General features: G+C 45.0%; 1 protein-coding gene across 1 annotated transcript in view; it reads left to right on the forward strand.

The window, feature by feature from the left end:
• Positions 1 to 612: 612 nt before the first annotated feature.
• St14 (ST14 transmembrane serine protease matriptase) overlaps positions 613 to 24,941 on the forward strand; it is a 44,947-nt gene continuing 20,618 nt past the window's right edge. Inside the window, exons 1-7 of the mRNA XM_026392446.2 lie at positions 613 to 708; positions 21,885 to 22,044; positions 22,358 to 22,485; positions 22,709 to 22,779; positions 23,751 to 23,908; positions 24,099 to 24,134; positions 24,420 to 24,660. Coding sequence (XP_026248231.2) covers positions 628 to 708; positions 21,885 to 22,044; positions 22,358 to 22,485; positions 22,709 to 22,779; positions 23,751 to 23,908; positions 24,099 to 24,134; positions 24,420 to 24,660 — 875 coding nt within the window. The 5' untranslated portion in view covers positions 613 to 627. The remainder of the gene's footprint in view (positions 709 to 21,884; positions 22,045 to 22,357; positions 22,486 to 22,708; positions 22,780 to 23,750; positions 23,909 to 24,098; positions 24,135 to 24,419; positions 24,661 to 24,941) is intronic.

Consider the following 24,941-nt stretch of genomic DNA (forward strand, 5'->3'; position numbering starts at 1 on the left):
AATAAAAAAAATTAAAAAGTGCTGGGGATGTAGCACAGTGCTAGAGCGCCCAGTACCAAAAATAAAAAAAAATTAAATAATTACATAAAAAGAAAATAAAGAGGAAAAAAACTCAAACCAAACCAAAACCAAAACCAACCAACCAACCAATCAAACAAAAAAAAAACAACCTAGCTAAAGAAGCTCTCCGTTCCATAGAAAGTGCACTTGGTTGTTGTTAGGTCCTTACAGATCTCTGGTCTAGTCTGGACATCCCCTCTCCCTTAACTGGAGGCCGGTTAACCCTTAACTCCTCTCCGCCTTTACACGAGGGGAGGAGCTTTCCTTGGAAGGCGTGACCAGAGGCGGAGCCCGAAGACGCGGCGGCGGGCAGGGAACAGGTGCGCGGGCTGGCGGGGCGGGACAGACCCTGAAAGCCACACCCTGAAACTACCTGCGCGGGCCAGGAAGAATGAGAGCGAGAGCGAGAGTGAGAGCCGCCGCCGCCGGCAGGGCGCGCTGGGCCTGCCCCGGAACTCGGCCTTGCCTGCGCCCTGAGCTCCCCGTCTCCCCCGCGGCCCGCGGGCCATGGGAGTCGGCTGCCTGCAGGGATCACGTCTCTGAGACCCAAGACCCACCACCGAGACCATGAAGAGCGATCGAACCCACAAGGCCGGAGGGGATCCAAAGGACTTCGGCCTGGGATTCAAGTACAACTCGCGGCAGGAGGTGGGCGAGGACCGGGGTCCTGGGTGGGCTGGGCGCTGAGGATTCGGCCCCACGAGCCCCAGTGTCCTGCGCACGGCGCTTAGTCTCGGCCAAGCTCCACTCCATTGCCCGTTGGTGGCCCGGTCGCTGGGCGCACAGGTGGAATTTCCTGTTCGGCGGGTACCTGTCCGCCGGCGGCCGGGCGGGGCTGACCGGACCTTTGGTACCAGAGCTGCGGTGCGCTGGCCACCGTGGAGGTGGGAAGCCCCAGGGGCCTGGAGGCACTGAATCACCCCCTCCGTCTTACTTCCCTCTCGGTCCTTTCCCTGACTTGAAAAGAGGAGCTCCGTATCGGTCCCTCCATTACCTTTGGATTATTAATATACATCTGTGGGGAGCCAGGGCGCGGACGCAGGGAGTAAGATGATTTGGGCCAAGGAAAGGAGGTTTCGTGGGGCTTGGAGACTTGACTATCCTTGGCCTTTGCAGAATTTTTTTTTTTCTCCCTTGATCAAAAGCACTTTGGGACCTTTGCTGAGAGTAATTGGGAGACCTAGAGCTTTCCGTGGTATAGAGGGTGGAGCGCGGGTCTCCTAGTGTTAGTTTTGCCTGGGCTTTTCCAAAAAGGAATGGAGCCCTTTGGGAAGGTGACTGGGTAGGGATGTGGGAGCGCGTGCTTGAGTCTTTTGGAAGATACTGAATCAGGAAGCTTTTCTTTGACTGGAAGAACAGAAGCGAGATCTTTTGAAAGATCTCAAAAACATTGCATTTAATGTACAGAGTCCGGGAAGGGGGTGTTAGTCACTTTATTGAAGGACACACCTAGGTGGCAGTGCCCAGGCAGGACTAGCAGCCAGAACTCCCTATCCAAAGAGAGGACCCCAGGAGGACCTCACACTTCTTGGAAGGCACTGAATGGGTACTGAGAGGTAGGTTTGTTTGGTGAGGGAGATTTATTCCTTTATCCTCAGCCTCATTGTTCCTGGCTTCTATGTCAGGCCAGATTTTTTTTTTAATATGTATTTTTTTTTCAGTTGTAGGTGGACACAATGCCTTTTTTTTTTTTTAAAGAGGGAGGGAGGGAGGGAGGGAGGGAGAGAGAGAAAATTTTAATATTTATTTTTTAGTTTTCAGCGGACACAACATCTTTGTTCGTATGTGGTGCTGAGGATTGAACCCGGGCCGCACGCATGCCAGGCGAGCGCGCTACCGCTTGAGCCACATCCCCAGCCCATACACAATACCTTTTTAAAAATTTTTATGTGGTGCTGAGGATCGAACCCAGTGCCTCAGGCGTGCCGGGCGAGCACCCTACCACTGAGGCCAGATTTTGGAGCCATCTCAAATTGATTCCTTTTCTTCAAGCAGCATCCTGACTTAGGGAGCTTGCATAACACAAGATTCCTGGCTGTTGTGGGTGCCCCCACCACACATACCAATTGAGGCTGGGCAATGTTGTTCTCTCCACTTTTCGCCCCCAAAGACTGGAGCTTCTGGTTGTGCCTCTGCCCTGCTGTGGAGCAGATTGACCTGTTCCTGCCTTCTCTTCCTTTCTGTAATTGGGGTGTTTGTGAATCCTTAATAATTACCTACTTGAGGCTCTAGACTCCTGCCTCAGCAGAGAGCCTACTATTTGGTGTTTATTATTTCAGGGCTGTTTTTCTCCCCTCCTTCCATGTTTACCCTTTCTGTCTTCCCTTTCTGGGACTTTCCTGCTGACACTGGGAAAGTAGATCTTCCTGGAGTCTGAGTCCAGCTTACTCCCTGGGCCATTTCCTGGAGGGCACAGCATCTTCCCCTGATAGGGACCAGACTGGGTCTAACTTCCCAATCTTTCCTGGGTTGCTGGACTTGTCTGGTCACCTCATTTTCTTTTCCTTTGGTTCCTGCTCATTTTCTCCTGTGAGGCTTATCCATTCTCCATGCCATTGGGTTGCTCCTTCCACTTTTGATTCTGCTTTTTCCTTCCCGTGACTCACACTTTGTCTTCCTTTTGCAGAGCTCCACTGAACCAACTCTGTACGTAGTTCTAGGCCAAGTACTGCTGAGGGGCTGGCTCTCAAAGACCATTACTGTGTGGTTGTTCCTGTAAGGAACTTATAGCCTGGGGGAGCAATGCTAAGAAACATGTGCAGAAGGTTAGATGGGGGCAGTGTTTCTGGAAGGAAGTAGCCAAAGCTTGTTTTCATTTCTTCTGAAAGTTTTCATATATTCTTCCCACCCCAAGCCTCACCCGAAATCTCACTCCCTGGGATCACCTGGAATTGTTTGTGACTGGGGTCTGCCTTGGCACATTATCTGACCAGGAAGTGGGGCTGCTCTCCCCTGGGTTTGTTCTTTGTGTCATCAGGTCATGCTGGGTCCCAGGAGCACTGTTGCTAAGGCTGATGACCTAAGGCCCTTGCCCCACCCCCGCTGCTCCAGTCAAGTGGGAAGTGGCCCTATTATTCTCTGTGGCTCTAAGGCCCCCGTTGCCTGTACTGTGTCTGGGGATTGTGTGAGCCCTGCCTGTGTGGGAGCAGGTGTGCAGGTGCCAGTTGTTAAGGCAATATTAAGGAGAACTGAGAAGCCCGCCTCACTGAGTTGCTAGGTCCCTGTTGAATATTTGGTGGTGACTATGAAGCTGTTTTGACATATTCATATACAATCAGGTCTTAATTTTCATAAGCAAGATTCAGTGTTCCCTAGCCATACGGGAGACTGGCTTTGGGGAATTGGATTCTGTGAGGTCAAAATCAGGTGCTTGGGGTGGGGGGCTAATCTGTACAGCCCTGGCTTTTTAGGGTCATCTGTTTATCAATTGCTCAAACATTCACCCATTCATTAAGTCTTTCGTTGACATAAGAGACACTTATTTATTAGGTAAGTACCCACTATCTGAGCATGCACTGGGAAATAGAAGTGACACAGTCCCTGCCAGTCACACAGTGCCTGCCTTCAGGGCCCCCTTGTGTGGTATGGGATAATGGAGTTATATTCAGTGTCACGAGTACTAGATTCTGGACAAGCCCTTAGGAGCATCAAGAGAGCATCTGTGTAACCCAAGCTGGAAGTGTTTGTGATCTGGTGGCAGTAGAATGCTACATGGAGCCGGGGCCCTGCCTAGCCATATGATCTCAGAAATGTTACTTAATTTCTCTAAGTCTCAGTTTCTTGTGGTTATAAAATGGAATGATGCATATGTGCAGGTTGCAAGTATTCAAAGGGATACTTTACATGAAAGTCGTGTGTAAGTTTTTGCACAGAATTCAAATCATATAGTTTGAGTTTTGGAGTTGGAAAGCTGTGGGATGAATAGGAAGTTGATATAATAGTGGGATGCAAGTCAGGAGGCTGAGAATCCCAGAGGGTTTTTTTTTTTTTTTTTTTTTGATACTGGTGTTTGAACCCAGGAATGCTTAACCACTGACCCACATCCCCAGCCTTTTTTAATTTTATTTAAAAAAAATTTTTTTTTAAAGAGAGAGTGAGAGAGGAGGGAGAGAGAGGAAGAGAGAGAATTTTTTTTTAATATTTATTTTTTAGTTCTTGGCGGACACAACATCTTTGTTGGTATGTGGTGCTGAGGATCGAACCCGGGCCGCACGCATGCCAGGCGAGCGCGCTACCGCTTGAGCCACATCCCCAGCCCCTAATTTTATTTTTAAAAAATTTGAGACAGGGTCTTGCTAAGTTGCTGAGGGCCTTGCCAAGTTGCTGAGGCTGGGGTGGGGTGGAGAGTGAGGGGAACTGTAGTGGAGGCAGTGAGCAGAGGGAATCTGGAAGTGCTTGGAGGGAGGGATTCATAGATCCTAGCCTTGGAGGGGAAACCTGTCCTTTCCAGAGTACTTCCCTCCACCATGGTCCTGGGAATATCTGGAAATTCATAGTCCTCATTTAAGAGTCTGGAAAACTGAAGCATAAGAGACCATCCTAGTTTGATAGCAAGCTTCTTTGGGTAAGATACCCAACTTGTTTGCTACCAGTGGACTTCATCAAATGGTGGTTCTGCTCAGAGCCAAAGCAGCAGCTTGGGTGTCTTGTCATCACAGGCTGTAGAAGGAGAACCAGCTGAGGCTCCCTCACCCCCAGCCTCTGTGGCCAGTGGCCTCTGTCCCTCAGAATGCTGTGGTCTTGGAGTTCCCCTGGCTTCTCCCTGTTGGTGTGGTTCTCTCCTAAGACAGGAAGTCTGTTCTTAGAAGGGGAGGGAGAAAGTGACACCGTCCCCGGGTATCCTACGTTCCAAAGATGAGATATTTTTCCTGATACTGTGCACACGGCTACTGGAGCATCTGGACTACTTGTAATGACACTAGCATTTATGAGCATGGATGGGTTAGCTATGCCCCTTAGAAGTAGTACTATTGTCTCTCACTATCTGAGGGGGATTGGTGCCAGAATCCCTGGTGGACACCAAAATCTGAGGTGCCATTAGATAATGTAACATAGACAGTCATGCATTGCTTATGAGGGATATGTTCTGAGAACTTTGTAGGTAGGTGATTGATGTGTGCAAACACCATAGAGTGTTCATACACAAACCCCCATAGTGTAACCTACCACATACCTAGGCTATATGGCATATACAGTTGAATCTGTGGTCTGTTGTTGACTGAAATGTTAATCACACATGATTCTATGTGCAAAAATTCTGTGCACATCCTCCAGTATGCTTTAAATCATCTTTAGGTCACTTATAATCCCTGATGCAATGTAAATAGTTGTCGCATTATATTGTTTAGGGAGTAATGATAAGAAAAATCTGCACCTATTCAGTTCTGATGCAATTTAAAAAATATTTTTGGTTCTCATTTGGTTGAATGCTCTCATGAGTACCAGGGGATATGGCATGTTGACTGCTATTATTATTATCATCTTTTTGCAGGTGAGGAAAATGGAGTCTAATTAACTTGCACAAGGTCACAAAGCAAAACAGAAGTGGGGTCTAGGTTGGGACCCAGCTTGTCTGCCTCTGCTCTATTGTACTTGGACTTTAACATACAAAACATGTCTGTCAGCCCAATAGGCACAAGAAGGGATGGATTACTAAGGATAAGAGTTCATTTGATATGGTTAAGAAACTAGATTTCTTTTTTGGGGATGTTTCTGAGATGCCTGGGGCTAAGTTATGAAAGCTGTTTGATAGTGTGGAAATGAGAATAAAAACTTCTTGGCTTTTCAAGAGAGTTTCCACACTAGTTGGCAGTGGTGAAAAGAGTGTTTGCTATTGGCTTAGAGTCTGTGGATAGTAATTCTTTATTGCAAGCTTTTTTATATTAAGAACTTTTTCTAGAAGCAGGGCCCAACTAAAAATTCTGTCTTGGGTGCTCATTCTTTCCGTATTTGCCCATTTTGTCTGGGCTTAGTGCTATGTTGGGTTTCCCCCAGAATCCTTATGATAGTTGACTAACTGTTGTAAAGCTTGGATCCTTCATCTATTTTGTCCCACATGGATAATTCTGAGATGCTGTTGGTGGTAATGATGATGGTGGTGGGAAGAAGGTGAAGAAAAATATGACAGTCATTTCTACCCTTCACTAAATATGTGCACTTCAGTTCTCACTTGCTCCTTGTAGCAGCTATAAGAAGGAAAATGCCTAGTTCACAGATGAGAATACTGAGAATCAAAGGGCTTGTGTAAGTGTCCCAAAGACAGTAAGAATTAGAGCAAGAATTTAAACCTAATCTGTGCGACTTCAAAGCCTATGATCTTAACCACAAATGCTATCATAAAATTGTATCCCAAAGATGTTGGTGATTGACGCACATCCCTAGCAAAGCCCCAGAACACATCATTAGCGAGTTGTGAGCACATAAAAAAAGAAGTAGTGATCACCAGGTGCCAACACAAGTGCACCAAATTTTCTCACTTCAAACTTGTCTGGTTTCCCTTTTGATGAGGTTACTTAGCCGGTAGACCAGGAGCTCACTAAGCTGGAGGTATGATTCCAACAATGCTTTAAATAACACGTAGCTTTGTCTATCACGCACATGATTAAATATCATTAAAAATTTAAACTGAAAAAATAATTCACCTACCCAAGCCAACATGTCGTCAGGTTCCCATCTCTTGTTCCTTGTTCTACATAGGTGTGTGTGCTTTGTCTAGTATGTTGTAGTTGTGCACATACCCTCTGTGTTCTGGGGATGGCCTGTCAGTCTTCTGTCTATTAGACATGCTGGAGGACTGGGGAATCCTGAGATCTGGTAGTATTATGTCTGATCGTGCAGTTGCATTTAAGAAGGTCCCTCTGGGTGTGGTCTCCCACCTGGGTTCTGGGCCATTTCCTTTTTAGTGACAACTCAGATGAGGTCTTGGGGCTCTTGCCTATTAGCTGTTATGGATGACACCCAGCTGGGAGGGAAAGGTCGATACCTGGATGATTTAATTATGAGTCAGAAAAGAGCTGGACAGTCGGAATGAGAGGCTGCCACGAGCAGAACATGTCCTTCTGGCTTAGGAGTAAGAGCTGCACATACCACAGCACCGTCAGTGCCAGGAACAGAAACACCTCCCTCCTGTGGTCACCCTTGAGGAAATGGTTGACTCCACCATATGAGATCCAGATTTAGAGTTGACAGTAATCACAGGAAAGGCCACGCTTGTAATGTGGCTGCCCAAAATCTAAACTAAGTTTTTTTCCCCTACAGTTTTATTTGGTCATACCTGTAATATTATTAAAAGGCTAATATACTATAATTTATTGAATACACACATATATAGTCAAAGAATATCTGGCCAATGAAGGCAAGTAGTAAGAATTTTAGAAATGGAGGACAGTGCCCATGCATAGGCATTGTGACAATTTTCTGTTGCCTATGCCTGTTTCCTAAAAAATGTTTGTTTATTTTTCATTAGAAAAATTAAGATTTTTTTTTAATCAAACAATGTAGAACTGTATAGCTAGAAAGCAAAATTCTTCCAAATTCTTTCTAGATTTTAATCCCTGTAAACGGAGTGTCCCAAAGGCCCATTGGAGATGGTGGAAACTTAAAGAGGTACAGCCTAGTGGGAGGTTTTTGGGTCACTGGGGACATGCCCTTAAAGGGGATTTTGGGACCCCAGTCTTTCTTGCTTTTTCATGTCCCCACCATGAGGTGAATGGCTTTGCTCTGTCACTCATATCCATCATGATGTGCCAACACAGGCCCAAAGCAAGCATGCTGATTGGTCATGCACTGCAGCCTACAAAACTGTGAGCCAAAATAAACTCTTCCTTTTTATAAGTTGATTATCTTAGGTATTGTGTTACAGTAACAGAAAGCTGACTCATGCAAATAGTTTCACTGATACTTTCCCACAAGTCTTCTATGCCTATACTAATGTCAATGAAGACGTTAATATATATATACATACACATATTCTTTTCCAAATGAAATCATAGTATAATACCATTCTGTAGGTAAGACATGATTCTGACTAATTGATTCATCAATCATATATTAAATATCTTAATCTGGGCTGGGGTTGTGGCTCAGTGGAAGAGCGCTTGCCACACATGCAGGGTCCTGGGTTCGATCCTCAGCATCACATAAAAATAAATAAACAAAATAGAGGTATTGTGTCCATCTACAACTAAAACATAAATATTAAAAAAATATATCTTAATCCATGCTGGGATTATTGAGCAAAGACACAAGTCTTTCTCGTCCCCTTCCTCATCTAAGAAGAGATACCCCATAAACTGAATGGTGGGAAGTAGCCATATAAAGTTGGTGCTCAATATCTGCATACTGCATTTATGAATTCAACCAACCACCTATTGGAAATGTTTGGAAAAGAGATGTGTTTATATTGAACATATACAGATTTTTTTCCCTGTATTTATTTCCTGAGCAATACAGTATACCAACTATTTACGTAGTATTTACATTATTAGTATTCTGAGATGATTTATAGTATAAGAGAGAATGTGTGTAGGTTATATGCAGTACTGTATTATTTTATATAAGGGACTTGAGCATCTGTAGATTTTGACATCTTATGGGGTCCTGGAAATAGTCTTCCGGTGGATATGATGGACAACTATACTTTTTGACTTTTTGTATTTTTTCAGTCTATCTTAGTACTTTCATGTTAACTACCTACTCTTTGAAAACCATCATTGAGGGCTGGGGTTGTGGCTCAGCGGTAGCATGCTTGCCTAGCAAGTACGGGGCCCTGGGTTTGATCCTCAGCACCATATAACTACAGCTAAAAAAAAAAAAAAAAAAAAAAGAAAGAAAAAAGAAAACCATCTTTGATTGCTGAATAAGCTTTTATCAAGTGGATATATCATTTGTTCTTATTTTCATTTTATTGCTGCACGTGCTACTTGTCTGGATGAGGTGGGTTACTGATGAACAGATACTTTGGAAGTCATGTGGGTTAGACTTCGTGGAGTTATGCTGTTGAATTCCAGGGACTAAGGTAGTTGTGTTCATGGAAATATGACTAACAGTGAGGTTAAACCAGATAGCCAAAAGTTTAGAAAACATTTTGTATACACAATCAGAGGAACTGATCATGGTTAACTAGATCAAGAGAGAGCTTTAGCACTAATGTGAGATGGAGAAATTAGACTGGTTCTGTTGCAATGCTGACTAGTGCCGCGGTCATTGCAATGCCACACTCTGGGGAAGCAGAACTTGCTAATATTGATGCTCAGTGAAACTACTATTTCCCCTATGAAGGATGGCCCCAGGAAGATGAGAAGTGAGCTGCTCTCTAAAATCTGTCCTGCTCTAAGCATTGGGTTCCAAGAGCCTTGAAGTTTTCACCTTGCTCCTCTCTTTTTACTTCCAGAAATTTTACCACCAGAAATTCTGCTTTGCAATAATGGACCCAAGGGTCTCCCCTGTTCTCTCCTGGGGCCAGGGGTTTTCTTATTTGCCTATTCCATCATTTCACTCCAACATCTTATATAGCTCAGTTAGGGGACTGGGAGCCATAGGTATTTCAGAATCCAGTCAATTCTCAGAGGCTACATGTAGATTAGGACTTTTCCACTAACTTCTGCAGATCCCTAGGTCTCCCAAAGCAGAAACAAATTGGGTACCTGCACGTCACAGAATACTCCTCAACCATGAAAAAGAACATTGTCTAATCTACTGATAGATGTCATAGCTTAAGTGAGTTACCAGGGAGCTTTTTACAGTGAAAAAAGGCAATAGTCCTTAAATCCTATATGCTGATTTATTTATATGAAATTTTTAATTTTTATTTTAATTTTTATTTTTTTTAAAGAGAGAGTGAGAGAGGGGAGAGAGAGAGAGAGAGAGAGAGAGAGAGAGAGAGAATTTTTAATATTTATTTTTTTAGTTCTCGGCGGACACAACATCTTTGTTGGTATGTGGTGCTGAGGATCGAACCTGGGCCGCACGCATGCCAGGCAAGCGCGCCACCGCTTGAGCCACATCCCCAGCCCCGATATATGAAATTTTTTAAATAAATGAGAGGATGGATTAGTGGTTTGGGGGTCTGAGGGGGATGGGAGATGGGAGGGAGGTGAATATAGTTACAAAAGGCAACAGGGGGAACCTGGTGCTGGACCTGCTCACAAGCTTGACTGTGATAGTGGCTATAGGAGCTTGTACAAGTGATTAAATTCTGTGTAACTCACTACACACATAAGTGCAAATGTAAGTAAGACAAGCTGTCTGAATATCATCCCAGGTTATATCAATGTTGTGGTATGATCATATAGTTTTATGAGGTGTTACCATTGGGGAAAACTGGGTAGAATGTACAGAGGAGCTCTCGTATTATTTCTTACAACTTCAAGGGAATCTACGATTATCTTGATAAAAGTTTCAACAGTAAAGAATGCACTGAGCCACGGAATCAGATTGTGGGTTCAGTGAAAAGAAAGGAAGTAACATGCTACTGGCCACACCCTCACTCCTCTTGTTTAGTGTTCAGAGGATCCGGTGTCTGGCTGAAGCTGTGCAGGAGGAAGGTGCCTGGGCTGGGAAGGGCTTCTGCAAATAAGGAGAACTGTGCGAACTTGGTGTAGGCTCTTCTGAGAGCCTGAGATAGAATTCTTTGGTTGGAATTTCCAAAAGAGGATGTGTCCTGGTGGTGGTGGTGGTGGTGTGTATATGTGTGTGTATTGCGGAGGCAGGGACAGGAGAGGAAGAGACCAGGCAGAATCCAGAGTGGAATGGTGGCCCAGCCACTTCTGACACCAGAGAGCCCTTGGGGCGGCGGGGGGGGGGGGGGGGGGGGGGGCTGTCAGCAGAGCTCCTCAGTGGGGATAGAACATTCTACCTTTTTCCAGGATAAGGAGAGTACTTTGGGACACAGGCTTGGAAACTGTCCTGGTGCCTGGAACCTCCAGGATAATTCCAGCCTGCCCTGGGAGGCTACCTAGATCTAAACATGGTGGGAGAAGTCCTTCCATCAATCTACCCACCAGTCATCAATCAATAGATTTACATGCCCTGGGCTCCATCCCCAGCACTGCAAAACAATCAAGTGCTAACTCTGGGCAAGATTGGGGGTGGAAGGGATGGAGGGGAAGGGGGCAAGAGAGGAGGCTCTCCTGGCTCGGGTCAGGCTGGCTGGTTGGGCAGACCTTGACACAACCCCCCATCCCTATGCCTGGGCTTCAGGAAGATCTGCCAGGTCTTTAAATCGGCCCACACACCGTAAACTTGTGCTGTAAAAGTTTGTGTTTTGTTTCAGTGTTTGTACTCCAGCTGTTCCCACCAGACCTGAGGGAGAAGTGGGACTGCATGGCCTTGGCAGGTGGATGGGTGGTGGGTGGAGAAATAAAAATCAAAGGGAGGTTAGGCCCCTGTCATTAGCAGAAATTAGCTTAATTATATCCTACAGCTGGTTTACTTGGAGGGGCATAAGGAGTCATTAACCCACTTTTAAGGGGGAAACAGGCGCCATGAGAAGTATTTGCCCCAGTGGCTCAGGGATCTCAGCTCCGACCCCTTATCTAGGTCACACCCATCCTACTCTCCCCAAAATGAGTCTCTGTCTGAGCCTTGTTGCAGGGGTGTGTGGCTCCCATCTGGAAGGTGTACCGGCAGGGAGGGCCCTGGCAGTTCTGGCAGGTATGAAACCTGCAGGATCTAGCTGCTCCCTGGCAGAGAACCACCGTGTTTCTGTGTTGGCAGAGTGTCCTCAGTAGACAAAGCCAGGTCCCTGGGGGACTTTCCTTCATGATCTGGCTAGGTGTGGAAACTTGGTCTATTTCTTTCAGTCAGAGCTACCAGCTGGCCAGGGGATCCGCTTTCTGTTCCCCTGGTGGGTTGGACTTACACATGTATAGCAAATTCTGGATCCTCCCTGGGAGCCTCATGCTCCCATTTGTTTCTCAGTTGCTCTCGGTCTGGTTGGGCAGCTGAGGAAAGTGATGGTCAGAGGGCGAGGATGAGAGGGCTCAGTGGCAAAATGGCAAAAATGTTTGGAGAGCTCAGTGTTCTCCTGGAAGCTGGGACTGGGAGTATGTGTCTGTGGAAATTGGTGACAGCCCAAGGGACTTTTGGGATGATGCTATAACCTATGGTGGGAGGATCCCCAGGGCAAGGAAGTAAAACCCAACCCCACACAGCAGGTACCTTGCACCTTAGGTGGTTGCTTAAAATAGACCAGCCTGACTGATGAATCTCGAAGCCTCCTCTCACTGGTGATGGGAATTGGGTGAGCCAGGCAGGCAGCCTCCTGCAAGCTGGAAATGGTAGGTGGGATTTCTCAAACTCTCAGGTTCCTAAGAATGATCTGGTGCACTTGTTAAAATTATCAGATCCCAGGCCCTGCCCCTGACCAAAATATCAACATCTCCAGGAAGAGGAGTTTGGGAGTCTAGATGCTAAGCAAGCCCTTTGTTTGTTTTAGTTTATTTATTTATTCATTCATTCATTTTTTTGTGATACTAGGGATTTAATCCAGGGGTGCTCTCCCATTGAATTATATCCCTAGCCCTTTTTATTTTTTATTTTGAGGCAGGGTCTCACTAAGTTGCCGAGCCTGTAATCCTCCTGCCTCAGCCTCCCAGTTGCTGGGATTATAGGTGTGTACCACTGCACCCAGCTAGTGTATTTTTTATTATAATTTTCCACAACTGGACAAGTCTGGGGAATGCTGGGTGGTATGAGCATAGAGAACTGAAGCCTCTGTGGGCTTCTTGAGAATCTGTCTTCTTGAGAGATCATTTATCCGAGGTAGGTGAATAGGTGGGAGTATTTCAATGTGGGTCTTCTTTTTGTTCCCTTCTCATTTGTCCTTCAGTCATCCCTGGGCTCTCTGGATTAGACGTTGTACTGGGCACTAGATTTTGATGGTGGTAGAGTGGGTATAGTCCCTGCCCTTAGAAGCTTGCAGGTGACTGGCTGCTCCCTGTACACAGCTGCCCAGGTCCACCTGAGGCTGCTGGTTTAACTGGAGAGACCCCATCTATGCAGGGCCTCTCTTAGCTGAGACCACCCTTTTAATACAGGTGTGCCTCTGGGATGTTGTGGGTTCAATTTCAGAATATCCTCATAGAAATTCACATGAAATATTTGGGTTTCCTAGTACATATAAAAGTTATGTTTATCCTATACTTAGTCTACTGAGTGTGCAGTAGCATTCTATTTAAGAACACAGTTTATATACTTAATTAAAAACACCTTTTTTGTGGGGCTGGGGTTGTAGCTCAATGGTAGAGCGCTTGCCTAGCATGTGTGAGGTACTGGGTTCGATTCTCAGCACTGCATATAAATAAATAAAATAAAGGTCCATCAACATCTAAAAAATATTAAAAAAAACCCTTATTGTTAAAAAATGGTAACAATCATTGAACTGTTAAAAAAATGTTACTCATAGACTTATTGTATGCAGAGTTGCCACACCTTCAATTTGGAAGTGTCACAATATCCGTGAAGCGTAGTAAAATGAGATATAATAAAACGAGGTAGAGTCACCATTAGCAACTGAATGAAGAGGCCTTTCTCTGACATTACCTCTGGTATCTCTCTCAGTGCTGCCCACGTCTGGGCTTGGCATTGTCCAGATGACAAATATAACAGTTCGAATTTGGAGATCATTCCTTGTGCAGTCATCTGAGATGGCCACTAGCCATTCAGCGGGCATTTAGAGATGGCCACAAGAGTCATGCTGGCTTGGTCTTCCCATTGAGCAGGGGGAACATCTTTGACGTGTTGCAGAATACTTCTCAACCTGGAGAAACATTCCTGGTGCTCAGTCCCTACTGTCCTTTCTTGCTTGAATGATCATAGGGACTTGACTGCCCCCAAAGGTGGTGATGATGTCATGGGATTGAGATGTGTCCCATCTGGTTAGGTGGATGCACTGAGTCATTGAACATGCAAGTGAAGAGTGTCTGCCACACATCAGGGACAATTGGCAGTGGCACATGAATCTATCCACCCTTGTCCTGATCTCAGGTCTGAGCCACCTGTGTCCCCAGACAGTGAAATCACATCTGCCCCTTGACCTTGATCTCCAGCAGCAGAAGCAGGCTACCATTTGTCTTGTGATTGCCCTTAATGGTCCCTCCCTGAAGTCTAAGTAACCTCTCAGGTTTCCAGGATCATCCGCTGCCTTCCCAGCAGATCACACCCACCTTAGTTAAATGAGGAACAATCTTTAAAAAAAACACAAAGTCTGGCATGAAGATTTATTTTGTCTCTCACTTGTTTTGGTTGGTATTTCATGTGAATTTTGGATTGTTAGTAGTATTTTTGCTGTTTATAAATATAATCACCAGTTGCTTTTCTCCAATGAGCACCACATTATGAGCTATCATTGGCAAATTCTTGCTTTGGATTTGCTTGTCCCAGAGCTGGAGGGAGGGGGTCAGGGCCATAGTGAGTTTGTGTCCCAGTGATGGGTGTAGTAGTGAGTGCTAGGAACTAGGAGAGGGTTTCTCTCAGTGGGCGGATCCTGTTGTGGATTTGAACAGAGTTTTGTTTGTTCTGCTTTTGGCTTTCAGCCCAGGTTAGTTTCTTATTTAATGGGAGTAGGGTGACCACAAGCCTTTTTCCTATATATTAGTAAATAAAATATACTTTTTGGGGGGTCTTCTATAAAGCAATTGTGTTATTATTTTTTGACAGGCATTGACCTTGAGGAACATACCACTTGCACTACTGTGCCAAAATCTACAGGGTTGTTGTGATATCCCTTCCTGGGTTTCTGGGCCTGTCCAGGAAGTTGGTTGGTAATGGCACTAACTGAATCACATCCTCCCACCTGCTGCCTTGATTCTCCTTCATCTGTTCCAAGTCCTTTACTCAACAAACACTCCAAACACTTTATTCCCATCCATCTTCCTGGAAGTCATTCCTTGTTCTTTTGTCACAGTGGCCTAGAACTAGCTTGTGTTTCTGGGGACCCTGGCCAGGGGCCAACTAGAGTTGGTGGTAGGAAGAGGCCCCCGTGGTTATGTGGCCCTATCTATGTCTGTGGTAAGGCAGCACCTGGCTTCATAGCATTACGTCGTGCATGTGCACCTGTGGATGTTTACTTTTAAGAAAAAAACAGAGGCAAAGCAGATACAGGTGCACTTTCTCTTCGTTTGGTCTATGACCACATGGATTATGTGTGCAATTAAGTCAGGGTGGATGGGAGCTCCCTGAGACCTCTTCCTCCTCCCTCCACATCTGTCCAGCACTGGCTTAGGGTCCTGTGTCTGAAGCCCTGCCTAAGAATTGAAGACCTTGGCTCCTGTTCCAGCTTTGCTCCTTTACTGATTGCTATCTTGGGGATATAGCTCAGTTGGTAGAATGCCTGCCTCGCATGCACAAGGCCCTGGGTTCAATCCCCAGTAACACACACACACACACACACACACACACACACACACACACACACAGTATACTGATTACTATCTTTGTGACCTTGGAGGTCACTCCCTCTTGCTCCACCTCAGTTTCCTTATCAAAAAAAATAAAAACCACCAAGGGATTATGCAAGATGACATCGTTATTACTCCTGAAAATGGAGTTGAGAGTTAGGACTATAAAAGGAGGCAGGCTAGTTACTGATTAAACAGTTGTTTCTGGGCTGAGTAGAGCCTCAGAATTCATACTTGCTTCTGGAGGTTGACCACCCAGGGAGGCAGAAAACCAGGATCAGATTCTGGATCTGCCACTGAGTGCTTTGTGAGTTTGCAGAAGGGTCATTTCTCCCTGCCTTTCCTGTAAGTCAGAAAGTGATAGTGCTAGTCTTTTTTTTTTTCTTCCTATGTATTTCATGATTGAGTACCTAGAAGAGCACAAAAAATGTATTAATTCCTGGTAAAATAATCTTCAAGGGCTGGAGTTGTGGCTCAGTGGTAGAGTACTTGCCTGGCATGTGTGAGGCCCTGGGTTCGACCATCAGCACCAACACCACATATAAATAAATAAAACAAAAGATTCATTGAAAACTATATATATATGTATAAATCAAGTTTTTTTCTTTTTTTTTTTGGTGGTGCTGGGAATTGAACCCAGGGACTTAGTGTACATGCTTAGGTAAGCACTCTACCAACTGAACCATATACCCAGCCCTCAAGTTTTTTTTTTTTTTTAATCGGGCTTCATCTGCCTGATAAATAAAACGAGGAAAATAAATATGAGCTCATAGAAAATTATCTGGCATCTGATCTAACTAGTTAACATTTTGATATATATTCTTATATGTGCATGTATGCTTTAGACATACATACTTATAGTTGAGACCAATACTGCCAGTTTTGAATGACTGGCAGGATTAAAGTGAGGGTCAGGAAAGGAAATAGTTGGAAAATTACTTTGTAAATTGAAAATACATCTAAACATAACAATTTGCTATTTTCTTATTTTTCTTTTTTGTTGTTTGTTTTTGAGGTGGGGTCTCACTATGTTGCCCAGTCTAGTCTCAAATTCCTGGACTCAAATGATCCTCCCACCTTAGTCTCCCTCCCAAGTAGCCGGCATAACAGGTGCATGCCATAGTGCCTGGCTTGTTATATTTCTTACACACACACACACACACACACACACACACACACACACACAAACCATCTGTTCAGAGTCCAGCTGAAGCCTTTCTTTTATCATTCTTAAGTAGGAGTAGAACTGAGGGCCATCCAACATTTAAAGAAAACTATAGCCTGAGAGAGAAAGGAAGGCTAAGGCAAAGTCCAAAGATAATCTTAAAAAAATATATCAGCTTGAATGTAAAACCTAAAACTGTAAAATTGCTAGAAGAAAATACAGGAGAAAGTCTGCAGCATAGGCAAAGATTTCTTAGATACAGCATCTAAACTACAAATCTTAAAAGAAAAAATGGGACAAATTGCCCTTCATCAAAATAAAAATACCTTCTACTCTTCAAAAGAGTTATTAAAAGAATGAAAACACAAGCCACAGACTAGGAGAAGATCTTTGCAAAATATATAAACAACTTGTATTCAGAATGCCTGTAAAGACCTCTTCAAACTCATTAATGGAAAAACAAGCAAGCCAATGAAAATATTGGCAAAAGATTTGAAAAACACTTCAGCAAAGATGAAAAACTGAGGACAACTGAGCACATGAGAAGATGATCACTATCTCGAGTCATTAGAGAAAAAACACTGAAAACCACAGGACACTGCTGTATGTCTAGTAGAATGGCTAAAATTAAAAAGACGACCATACTGAGCACTAGATGGGACATGGAACAATGAGAATTTTCACACACTGCTGATGACCATGTAAAAGCCTACAATCACTTTGTAAAACAGTTTGGTGGTTCTTTAAAAAGTTAAACATATACCTATCATACAAACTTGCTAGTCCACTGCTAGGTAATTACCCAAGAGAAATAAGAGCATTTTCGAATACAAAGCTCATACAGGAGTGTTTAGAGTGGCTGTATTTGTAGTAGCTCCAAACTGGAGACAATCCAAATGTCCATAACAGGGATCCATGCATAGGATAGTGCTTCGAGAGTAAAAAGGAACGTAGTATTGATGCATGCAGGAATCTCAAAATAATTGTGCTGAGTAAAAGGAAGCCAGACAGAAAAGAGTGCCTACTACATTATTCCACTTACACAAAGTCATGGAAAAAGCAAATTAATCATTAGTGACAGGAACTGGATTATTGGTTGCTTGGGGCAGGAAAGGGAATCAGGGAGGAACTACAGGAAGCTTTGGAAGGAGATGGTTATGTTGATTATTTTGATTGTGTTGATGGTTTTGTGGGAAAATAGATATATTTGCCCCAAACTGTATACTTTGTGTATGTACAGTGAAGCTATTTTATTTATTTATTTTTAAAAAATTTTTAAATATTTATTTTTTAGTTTTCGGCGGACACAACATCTTTGTTGGTATGTGGTGCTGAGGATCGAACCCGGGCCGCACGCATGCCAGGCGAGCGCGCTACCGCTTGAGCCACATCCCCAGCCCCAGTGAAGCTATTTTAAAAATTAAAAATAAAAGATTTGCAGGAGCAAGTTTAAAAGCATTCCCCGAAAAGAACCAAATGATGAGGAGATGTAAAATATGGGAGAGAGAGAAAAAAAAAAAGAACAGATGTGTAGAGTCTCCACTCTTTATATATACACACACACACACACACACACACACACGTATTTTTTAGTTGTAGTTGTACACAATACCTTTATTTTGTTTATTTTTATGTGGTGCTGAGGATCAAACCCAGGGCCTCAGGTGTGCTAGGCAAGTGCTCTGCCACTGAGCCACAACCCCAGCCACCCCCCCTGCCTGCCTCAGTATCCACTCTTTATCTTTGTTGTTCTGAAATTTCATCATGACATATTTAGTTATTTATGTTTTTGCATTTATCTTTTTTTACCATTCATTGAGCCCTTTGAACCTGAAGATTTATGCATCTCTTCAGATTATAGAAATACCCCTTAGGTATTTTTTTGGTAATTGTCCTCTTTCTGCCAGGAATTGGGCTCAGGTGTTATTTATTTTTGTAGTGCTAAGGATTGAACTTGAGGGGCAAGTATTCTACTGCAAGTATTCTACCACTGCACCACATCCTGGCCATTGGGCTCAGGTATTATAGAAGATATGAGCGAGACAAGGAAATCATTGTTAGAAATCCCCAAATCCCCACCTCTGCCCAAGCAAAAAGACAGCTACCCCTCCAGATCCCTGTAATAGAGGGAAAGGATCTGGAGAAATGGAATCAAATATCTCGACTTGAGGATACCAGATTAGAGGAAAGCTAAATGAGGAAAGGGGAATGAGTTTTTTTCTCCTATCTATTCCTGAATGCTAGTTGTCAGGTTTAAATCACTCCAGTCGGGAGATTAGAAAATTGTAATTCTCTGAAGCAATTAAACTGTCCCTTGGAAAGATCCACACAGACTAATCATTGGTTATGCCCAGTAAAGTAATCTGGCTGAGCTTCCAAACAGCCTTTACGGCCTCATTCCTGAATATGAATGAACAAGCAAGGACCCTCAGGCATTTGTGGAAAGCCTTCAACATGAAAGGTACAAGATGCCATCAAAGAGGAAAATTTCAGAGAACAAGAAAACTTGTGTTTATTAAAATTTTGACAGCAAACTCGAAAAACCTTAATAGTAAGGTTAGAGATAATAAGATGCCCTGTCTCTAAATAAAATGCAAAATAGGACTGGGGATGTGGTTCAGTGCCCCTGAGTTCAATCCCCAATACCCCCTCTCCCCCTCAAAAAAACGAGAAAGGATAAAGTAGAGGATCAATATAATAAAAATTAGGGGCTGGGGTTGTGGCTCCACGGTAGAGCGCTTGCCTCACACATGTGAGGCACTGGGTTCAATTGTCAGCACCACATAAAAATAAATAAGCAAAATGAAGGTATTGTGTCCATCTACAACTAAATAATAATAATAATAATAATAATAATGATTGAAGAAAGGTAGATTAGAGAAAATTCCAAATTGAAAGGATATGTGGAGAATTTAGCATAATGAAACGTATATCCTGGAGGCTTTAAGGGAAAGACAATAAAGTTATTAAACATGAGATGATGGATTTATAATATTCTGATAGTTCTCAAAAGCAAAATTAGAAGCAGACAATGGAGCTTTCAAAATTCTAAGTGAAAAATTAAAAAAAAATATTGTTTAGTTGTAGATGGACACAATGCTTTATTTTGTTTATTTATTTTATGTGGTGCTGGGGATCAAACCCAGGGCTTCACACATGCTAGGCAAGTGCTCTACTACTGAGCTACAACCCCAGTCCCCTAAGTGAACTCTCAACAAATGTGGATATACAGCTAAGTTTCTTTTTTTTTTTTTTTTTTGGTACCAGGAATTGAATTCAGGGGTGCTTAATCACTGAGCCACATCCTCAGGGGTGCTTAATCACTGAGCCACATCCCCAGCCCTTTTAAAAAATATTTTTATTTAGAGACAAGATCTTACTGAGTTGCTTTGGGTCTCACTAAGTTACTGAGGCTGATTTTGAATTTACAATCCTTCTGCTTCGATCTCTCTAGTTGCTGGGATTACAGGCATCCACCACCCTGCCCAACTCTAGAGTTAAAATTTCAGAAACATGAAAGTGTCCAAATTTCCTCAGGAATGTACTAATGTATGTATTTTTATGAAAATGCAACAAACCCCTAGACATTAGGATATGGAATTTTAGGAAATAAGGGCTTCAATTGAAGACAGAGAAGAAGGAAGTTCCCAAGGATGATGGTGAAGGAAGATCTACATAATCGCCATGAGAAAGGACAGAAGGTTCCAGGAGGAAGGCTCTCAGGAAGGAAATGAAATGACAAGTTATGTGACAGACTTTATATGTTGGGGATGGAGACTATTACAGAGACCTTAGAGATTATACATAGAGAGTTGGGTATATGTTAAAAAAAGTAAATGAAAATTTGAGCAAGAAAAACAAATTATACAAGAAAGAAAGCTTAATAGCGAACAATATTTTCACAGCTAAACAACAAAAGTAATAAAATCACAAATGGATATAATTTTTTAGAAACTTTGATCCCAGAACTTTTAGGAGAATGGGGGAGAGAAAGAGAAGGAAGGATATTAAAATCCACATTATCAAAATAGGAAATCAGTTCATGATATTTTAAGCAGATGAATTAAGACAATGGTATTAGTATATGCTTTATAATATGGGAACAATCAGCTTGAAGTGATTGTTTTAAGTGTCTATCTCTGGGGTGTGCTTCTGTGTGTGGTATTAGGTAGAGTCATTAGCATAAGCAATTAGGAAGCTAAAATTAGACATATAAATATTCCAAGGTGGCAGGAGTGGGGAGAATCTTTTATAGTGGTGCATTAATCGATGATATGAAGCGGCGACAAATCAAGAAATATCAGGTTAAGCATATAATGTAGCATCAGAAAACTGTTGAAAGTGATGGCGTCACTTTGTGGAATTTGGAGTGGGGCTGTGGTGATCATAAGCCCCTTTGGAGGGGGTATGAAGTAGTTGAACTTAAAGCACCACACTGAAAAAGCAGGCCTCTCTGCAGGATGAAGCACCAGTATGTGCTCTGGGGAGAAATCTTGCTCATCTGCCAGGGGCCCCTGGGACACCCCTCCTGCTCCTCTCCATATTCATGTCCCCGCCTCCTGGCAGGGAGGAACCCAGAGAAGCTGCCATCTGTTTGTCAGAAATTTTGCTTGTTTGCTTTTACAAAAGGGTGTGGAATCCAGGAGGGGGCTGGCTTTCCATATCCACTTGGGTCCTGGGTTAAAAGCATGTGGTCTGTTTCACTGTAGCACTGCAGAGCTGCCCAGGCTTAGTGCCCTTTCCCTTTTGGCTGGTTAAACATCAGCAGGGGCAAGGCTGCTGGGCAAGGGCGTGGAGTTTCTATGCCACCCGCAGGCTCCTGGCCCTGGTGACCATGGGGACCGAATCTAAATAGGGTGGCATTGGAGCAGGTGAGGGCTGGCCTTACAGGTCACCCCAGAGATTCCACAGTGCCAGTCATGGCTTTGAGCTTACATCTACCTGAATCAAAGATGATTCATGGAAATTGAGACCCTCCGTGACTGGGTTTAGCTAGCCCTTAATTTCAATTTAATTTTAATTGATTCATGCCTGGGTTGTGTGGATGGGAGGGCTTCCCTCACTTTCCTCCAGTAGGTTCACATCTTGCAGCAGGCAGTCTTGGCCGAGTGGTCTTTATGTTCATGGATGGTCCTTATGTTCAGCCCAGCCCTGACTTTTTCTCCAAGGCAGACCTCACAAAATGTCAATGTTCTTCCCCAGCATGGATGGGAGGCTCTTAGGCTGAGAGTTTCTGAGTCCCAGTGCATCTTTCTGTTCAGAACATGAAGGGCTTCGAGGAAGGTGTGGAGTTTTTGCCGGTGAACAACGCCAAGAAGGTGGAGAAGCGGGGACCTAGGCGCTGGGTGGTGCTGGTGGCCTTGTTGATCGGCTTCCTCTTGCTCTCCCTCGTGGTTGGCTTGCTGGTGTGGCACTTCCAATGTGAGTACAGCTGGGGTTGGCTATGGGGGAGGGTGGTATGGGGTGGCTCTCCCTCTTCCTGCAGTGCACCGAGCCAGGGGCCACCAGTGGTGGACGGGAGGAAGAGAATGGGGGAAGCGTAGAGGGATTAGAGGGAGTGCTCTCAGGTGCCATCTCCCTGGGCTCTTTTGAGCCATGATAGGGAGGGATGAGTTGCTGGTCAGAGCCGGCCCCTCCCCACACTCGCTCCCCCAGGAGCTAAGGGTAGCTGTAGGTGTGAGGGGACAGGTGGAGGTGCACCACTGCCCATGACCACTCTCCTGGCCTGGCACAGACCGGAATGCTCGGATCCAGAAGGTCTTCAATGGCTACCTGAGGATCACAAATGAAAACTTTGTGGATGCTTATGAGAACTCCAACTCCACTGAGTTTAAGAGCTTGGCCAGCAAGGTGAAGGAAGCGGTGAGTCCAGTCCCTGGGCAGGGTCCCTCCAACGGCTGTCTGTCCTGGTGTCCCTAACCCCCCCAAGTAGAAAGGACACTCTCATCTTTGCTCCAAGGTCACTGGGCTGGGGTGCAATGTGGAGGGGAGCTCAGGTCTCAGGAGGGGAGGGAGCGGCCTGGGCTTGGGGAAGGGATTATTATTGTTCTTGGGCCTATTGTGAGTGTTGTCCCCTTCCCCTCAGCTGAAGCTGTTATACAGTGAAGTCCCTATCCTGGGTCCCTACCATAAGAAGTCTGTTGTGACTGCCTTCAGGTGGGTGCCGGGGGATGGTTTGAGTGGAGTGGCCCTGGTCTGTCTGGGAGTGGGATCAGTGTGATATTCTATGTGGGGCAAAATGCCTGGGACCCTAGGGTATGATGAAGCTGAAAGCCTTGGCTTGTAAGGCCAAGGCGACTCCTTGTTCTACCCTTTGTGCAAGTGATCAGCACACTTGATTCTCCTGTCTCCAAGGCAGTGGTGGCCACAGCAGTGTTGGTAGGAGGAAGTGCACAAATGCCTGTGGATTGCTTTGCCTAGGGCCAGCCAAGTGAGCTGCCATCAGGAAGGGCAGTGAGTATTTTTTTTAAACTTGGCTTTGCGGAAGTTGAGTGCCTGAGAAGGCTTCCATACAAATATATCTTTTTAAAAGTAGATTTTATTCCCAGAGTGTTTTTTTTTTTTTTTTTTGCAGTGCTGGGGATTGAACCATATGCCTTATATAGGCTAAGCAGGTGCTCTACCAGTGAGCTGCATCCACAGCATTTTTTTTTTTTTTTTGGAGATGGAGTGTTGCTGTATTGCCCAGGCTGACCTTGAACTCCTGGGCTCAAGTGATCCTCCTGCCTCAGCTTCCCAAGTAGCTGAGACTATAGGTGTGTGCCACTGTGCTCAGCACCCAAAGTACTTTTTGTTTTGTGTGTTCAGTTGAAACCTCAGGACAGCTGGGTGGCAAGTGGCAGTCTTATCTCCTTTCCCAGAACTGAAAGGTGATTTTGTGTGCCCAAGTTAGTGGCCAAACTCCAATCTAGATTTTTTTTTCCCTTCCCTTCTAAACTTGAGCTTACCACAGAATACGTCTCGTTTTGAGAGGAGGACGAGAAGGTAGTGGTGGACACTACAGAAAGTTGGGATGATAGGGCCTCTGTATGCACTGAGGTCCCTGTGTTCTGGGAGATTGTGGGTCTTCAGAACCTGCCTCTGGCCTTGTCTCAGTCCTTGTCTCAGGCTTGACCTTGTCTCCCTAGTGAGGGCAGTGTCATCGCCTACTATTGGTCAGAGTTCAGCATCCCGCAGCACCTGGAGGAGGAGACGGAGCGCATCATGGCCCAGGAGCAAGTGATCTCCTTACCACCCAGATCTCGGGCACTACAATCCTTTGTGTTGACTTCGGTGGTGGCCTTCCGTGAGTCTGGGGTAGGCCGGGAGTGGGCACATAAAGGCCAGCCTGCAGAGGAGTGGAGTTGGGGGGACCCATGTGCCTGGGGCCCATTGCACTGAAGAGGACTCTTGCTGGGCACCTCCCTTATGATAATAAGGAAGCAGGAATAAGGAAATAGATGCTATGAGTAAATATTCTCCTTCTTGTTCTTTAGCCTCCGACCCCAGAACAATACAGAGGCCCCGGGACAGTGAGTATCATGCTTCTCACCCCTAAAGCTGAGAGAAGGAGGGATATGGCTAGATGTCCTTTGAGCTAAGGGGGTCCCTAGAAGTCATTGCCAATGGCCAGCACATCCCTCCTCTTCTTCCAGTCCCCTCTGAGAAGCCCCCTTCCTTCTCTCTCCAGGCCCAGGGCAGCCTTGGAAGTCTCAGAGTGGGGAGGCTAGGCCTGGGGTACACCCCTGCTGGGTCTCTGGGTTGGTCTCCCCAGGGGCAGCCCTGGCCCCACCCCATGCCCTCCTTATCTACTGCAGACAAATGCAGTTTTGCCCTGCATGCCCGTGGCAAGGAGCTGACGCGTTTCACCACACCTGGATTCCCCAACAGCCCCTACCCGGCCCGTGCCCGCTGCCAGTGGGCCCTGCGGGGGGATGCCAACTCAGTCCTGAGCCTCACCTTCCACAGCTTTGATGTTGCACCCTGTGACGTGCAGGGTAGTGACCTGGTCATGGTGTATGACACCCTGAGCCCTGTGGAGCCCCATGCTGTAGTTCGGTGAGTGTCCTAGGGAGCTGGGGTGGGGCCACAGGAGCCTGGCAGCTGCAGGGGTCAGCCACTGAACCAACTCTAGTGAGGCGTTGGGATTTAGTTTATGACTTTTGGCTACAGGCCAAACTTGCAGGTAACAGAGGATAGTTGTGGGGTACTTCTCAGCACAGGCTCCAGTTGGGGAGGGGGGTCTCAGGTGATTCCTTAGCTTAGGCAAGATTGAGGAAGGCTCACTGGCCCCTGGATGTTGAATCCAGCATCAGCAGGATGTGCTTCCTATAACTGCC

Source organism: Urocitellus parryii, chromosome 4 (assembly GCF_045843805.1).
Source record: "Urocitellus parryii isolate mUroPar1 chromosome 4, mUroPar1.hap1, whole genome shotgun sequence".
In the NCBI taxonomy this organism is placed as follows: Eukaryota; Metazoa; Chordata; class Mammalia; order Rodentia; family Sciuridae; genus Urocitellus; species Urocitellus parryii.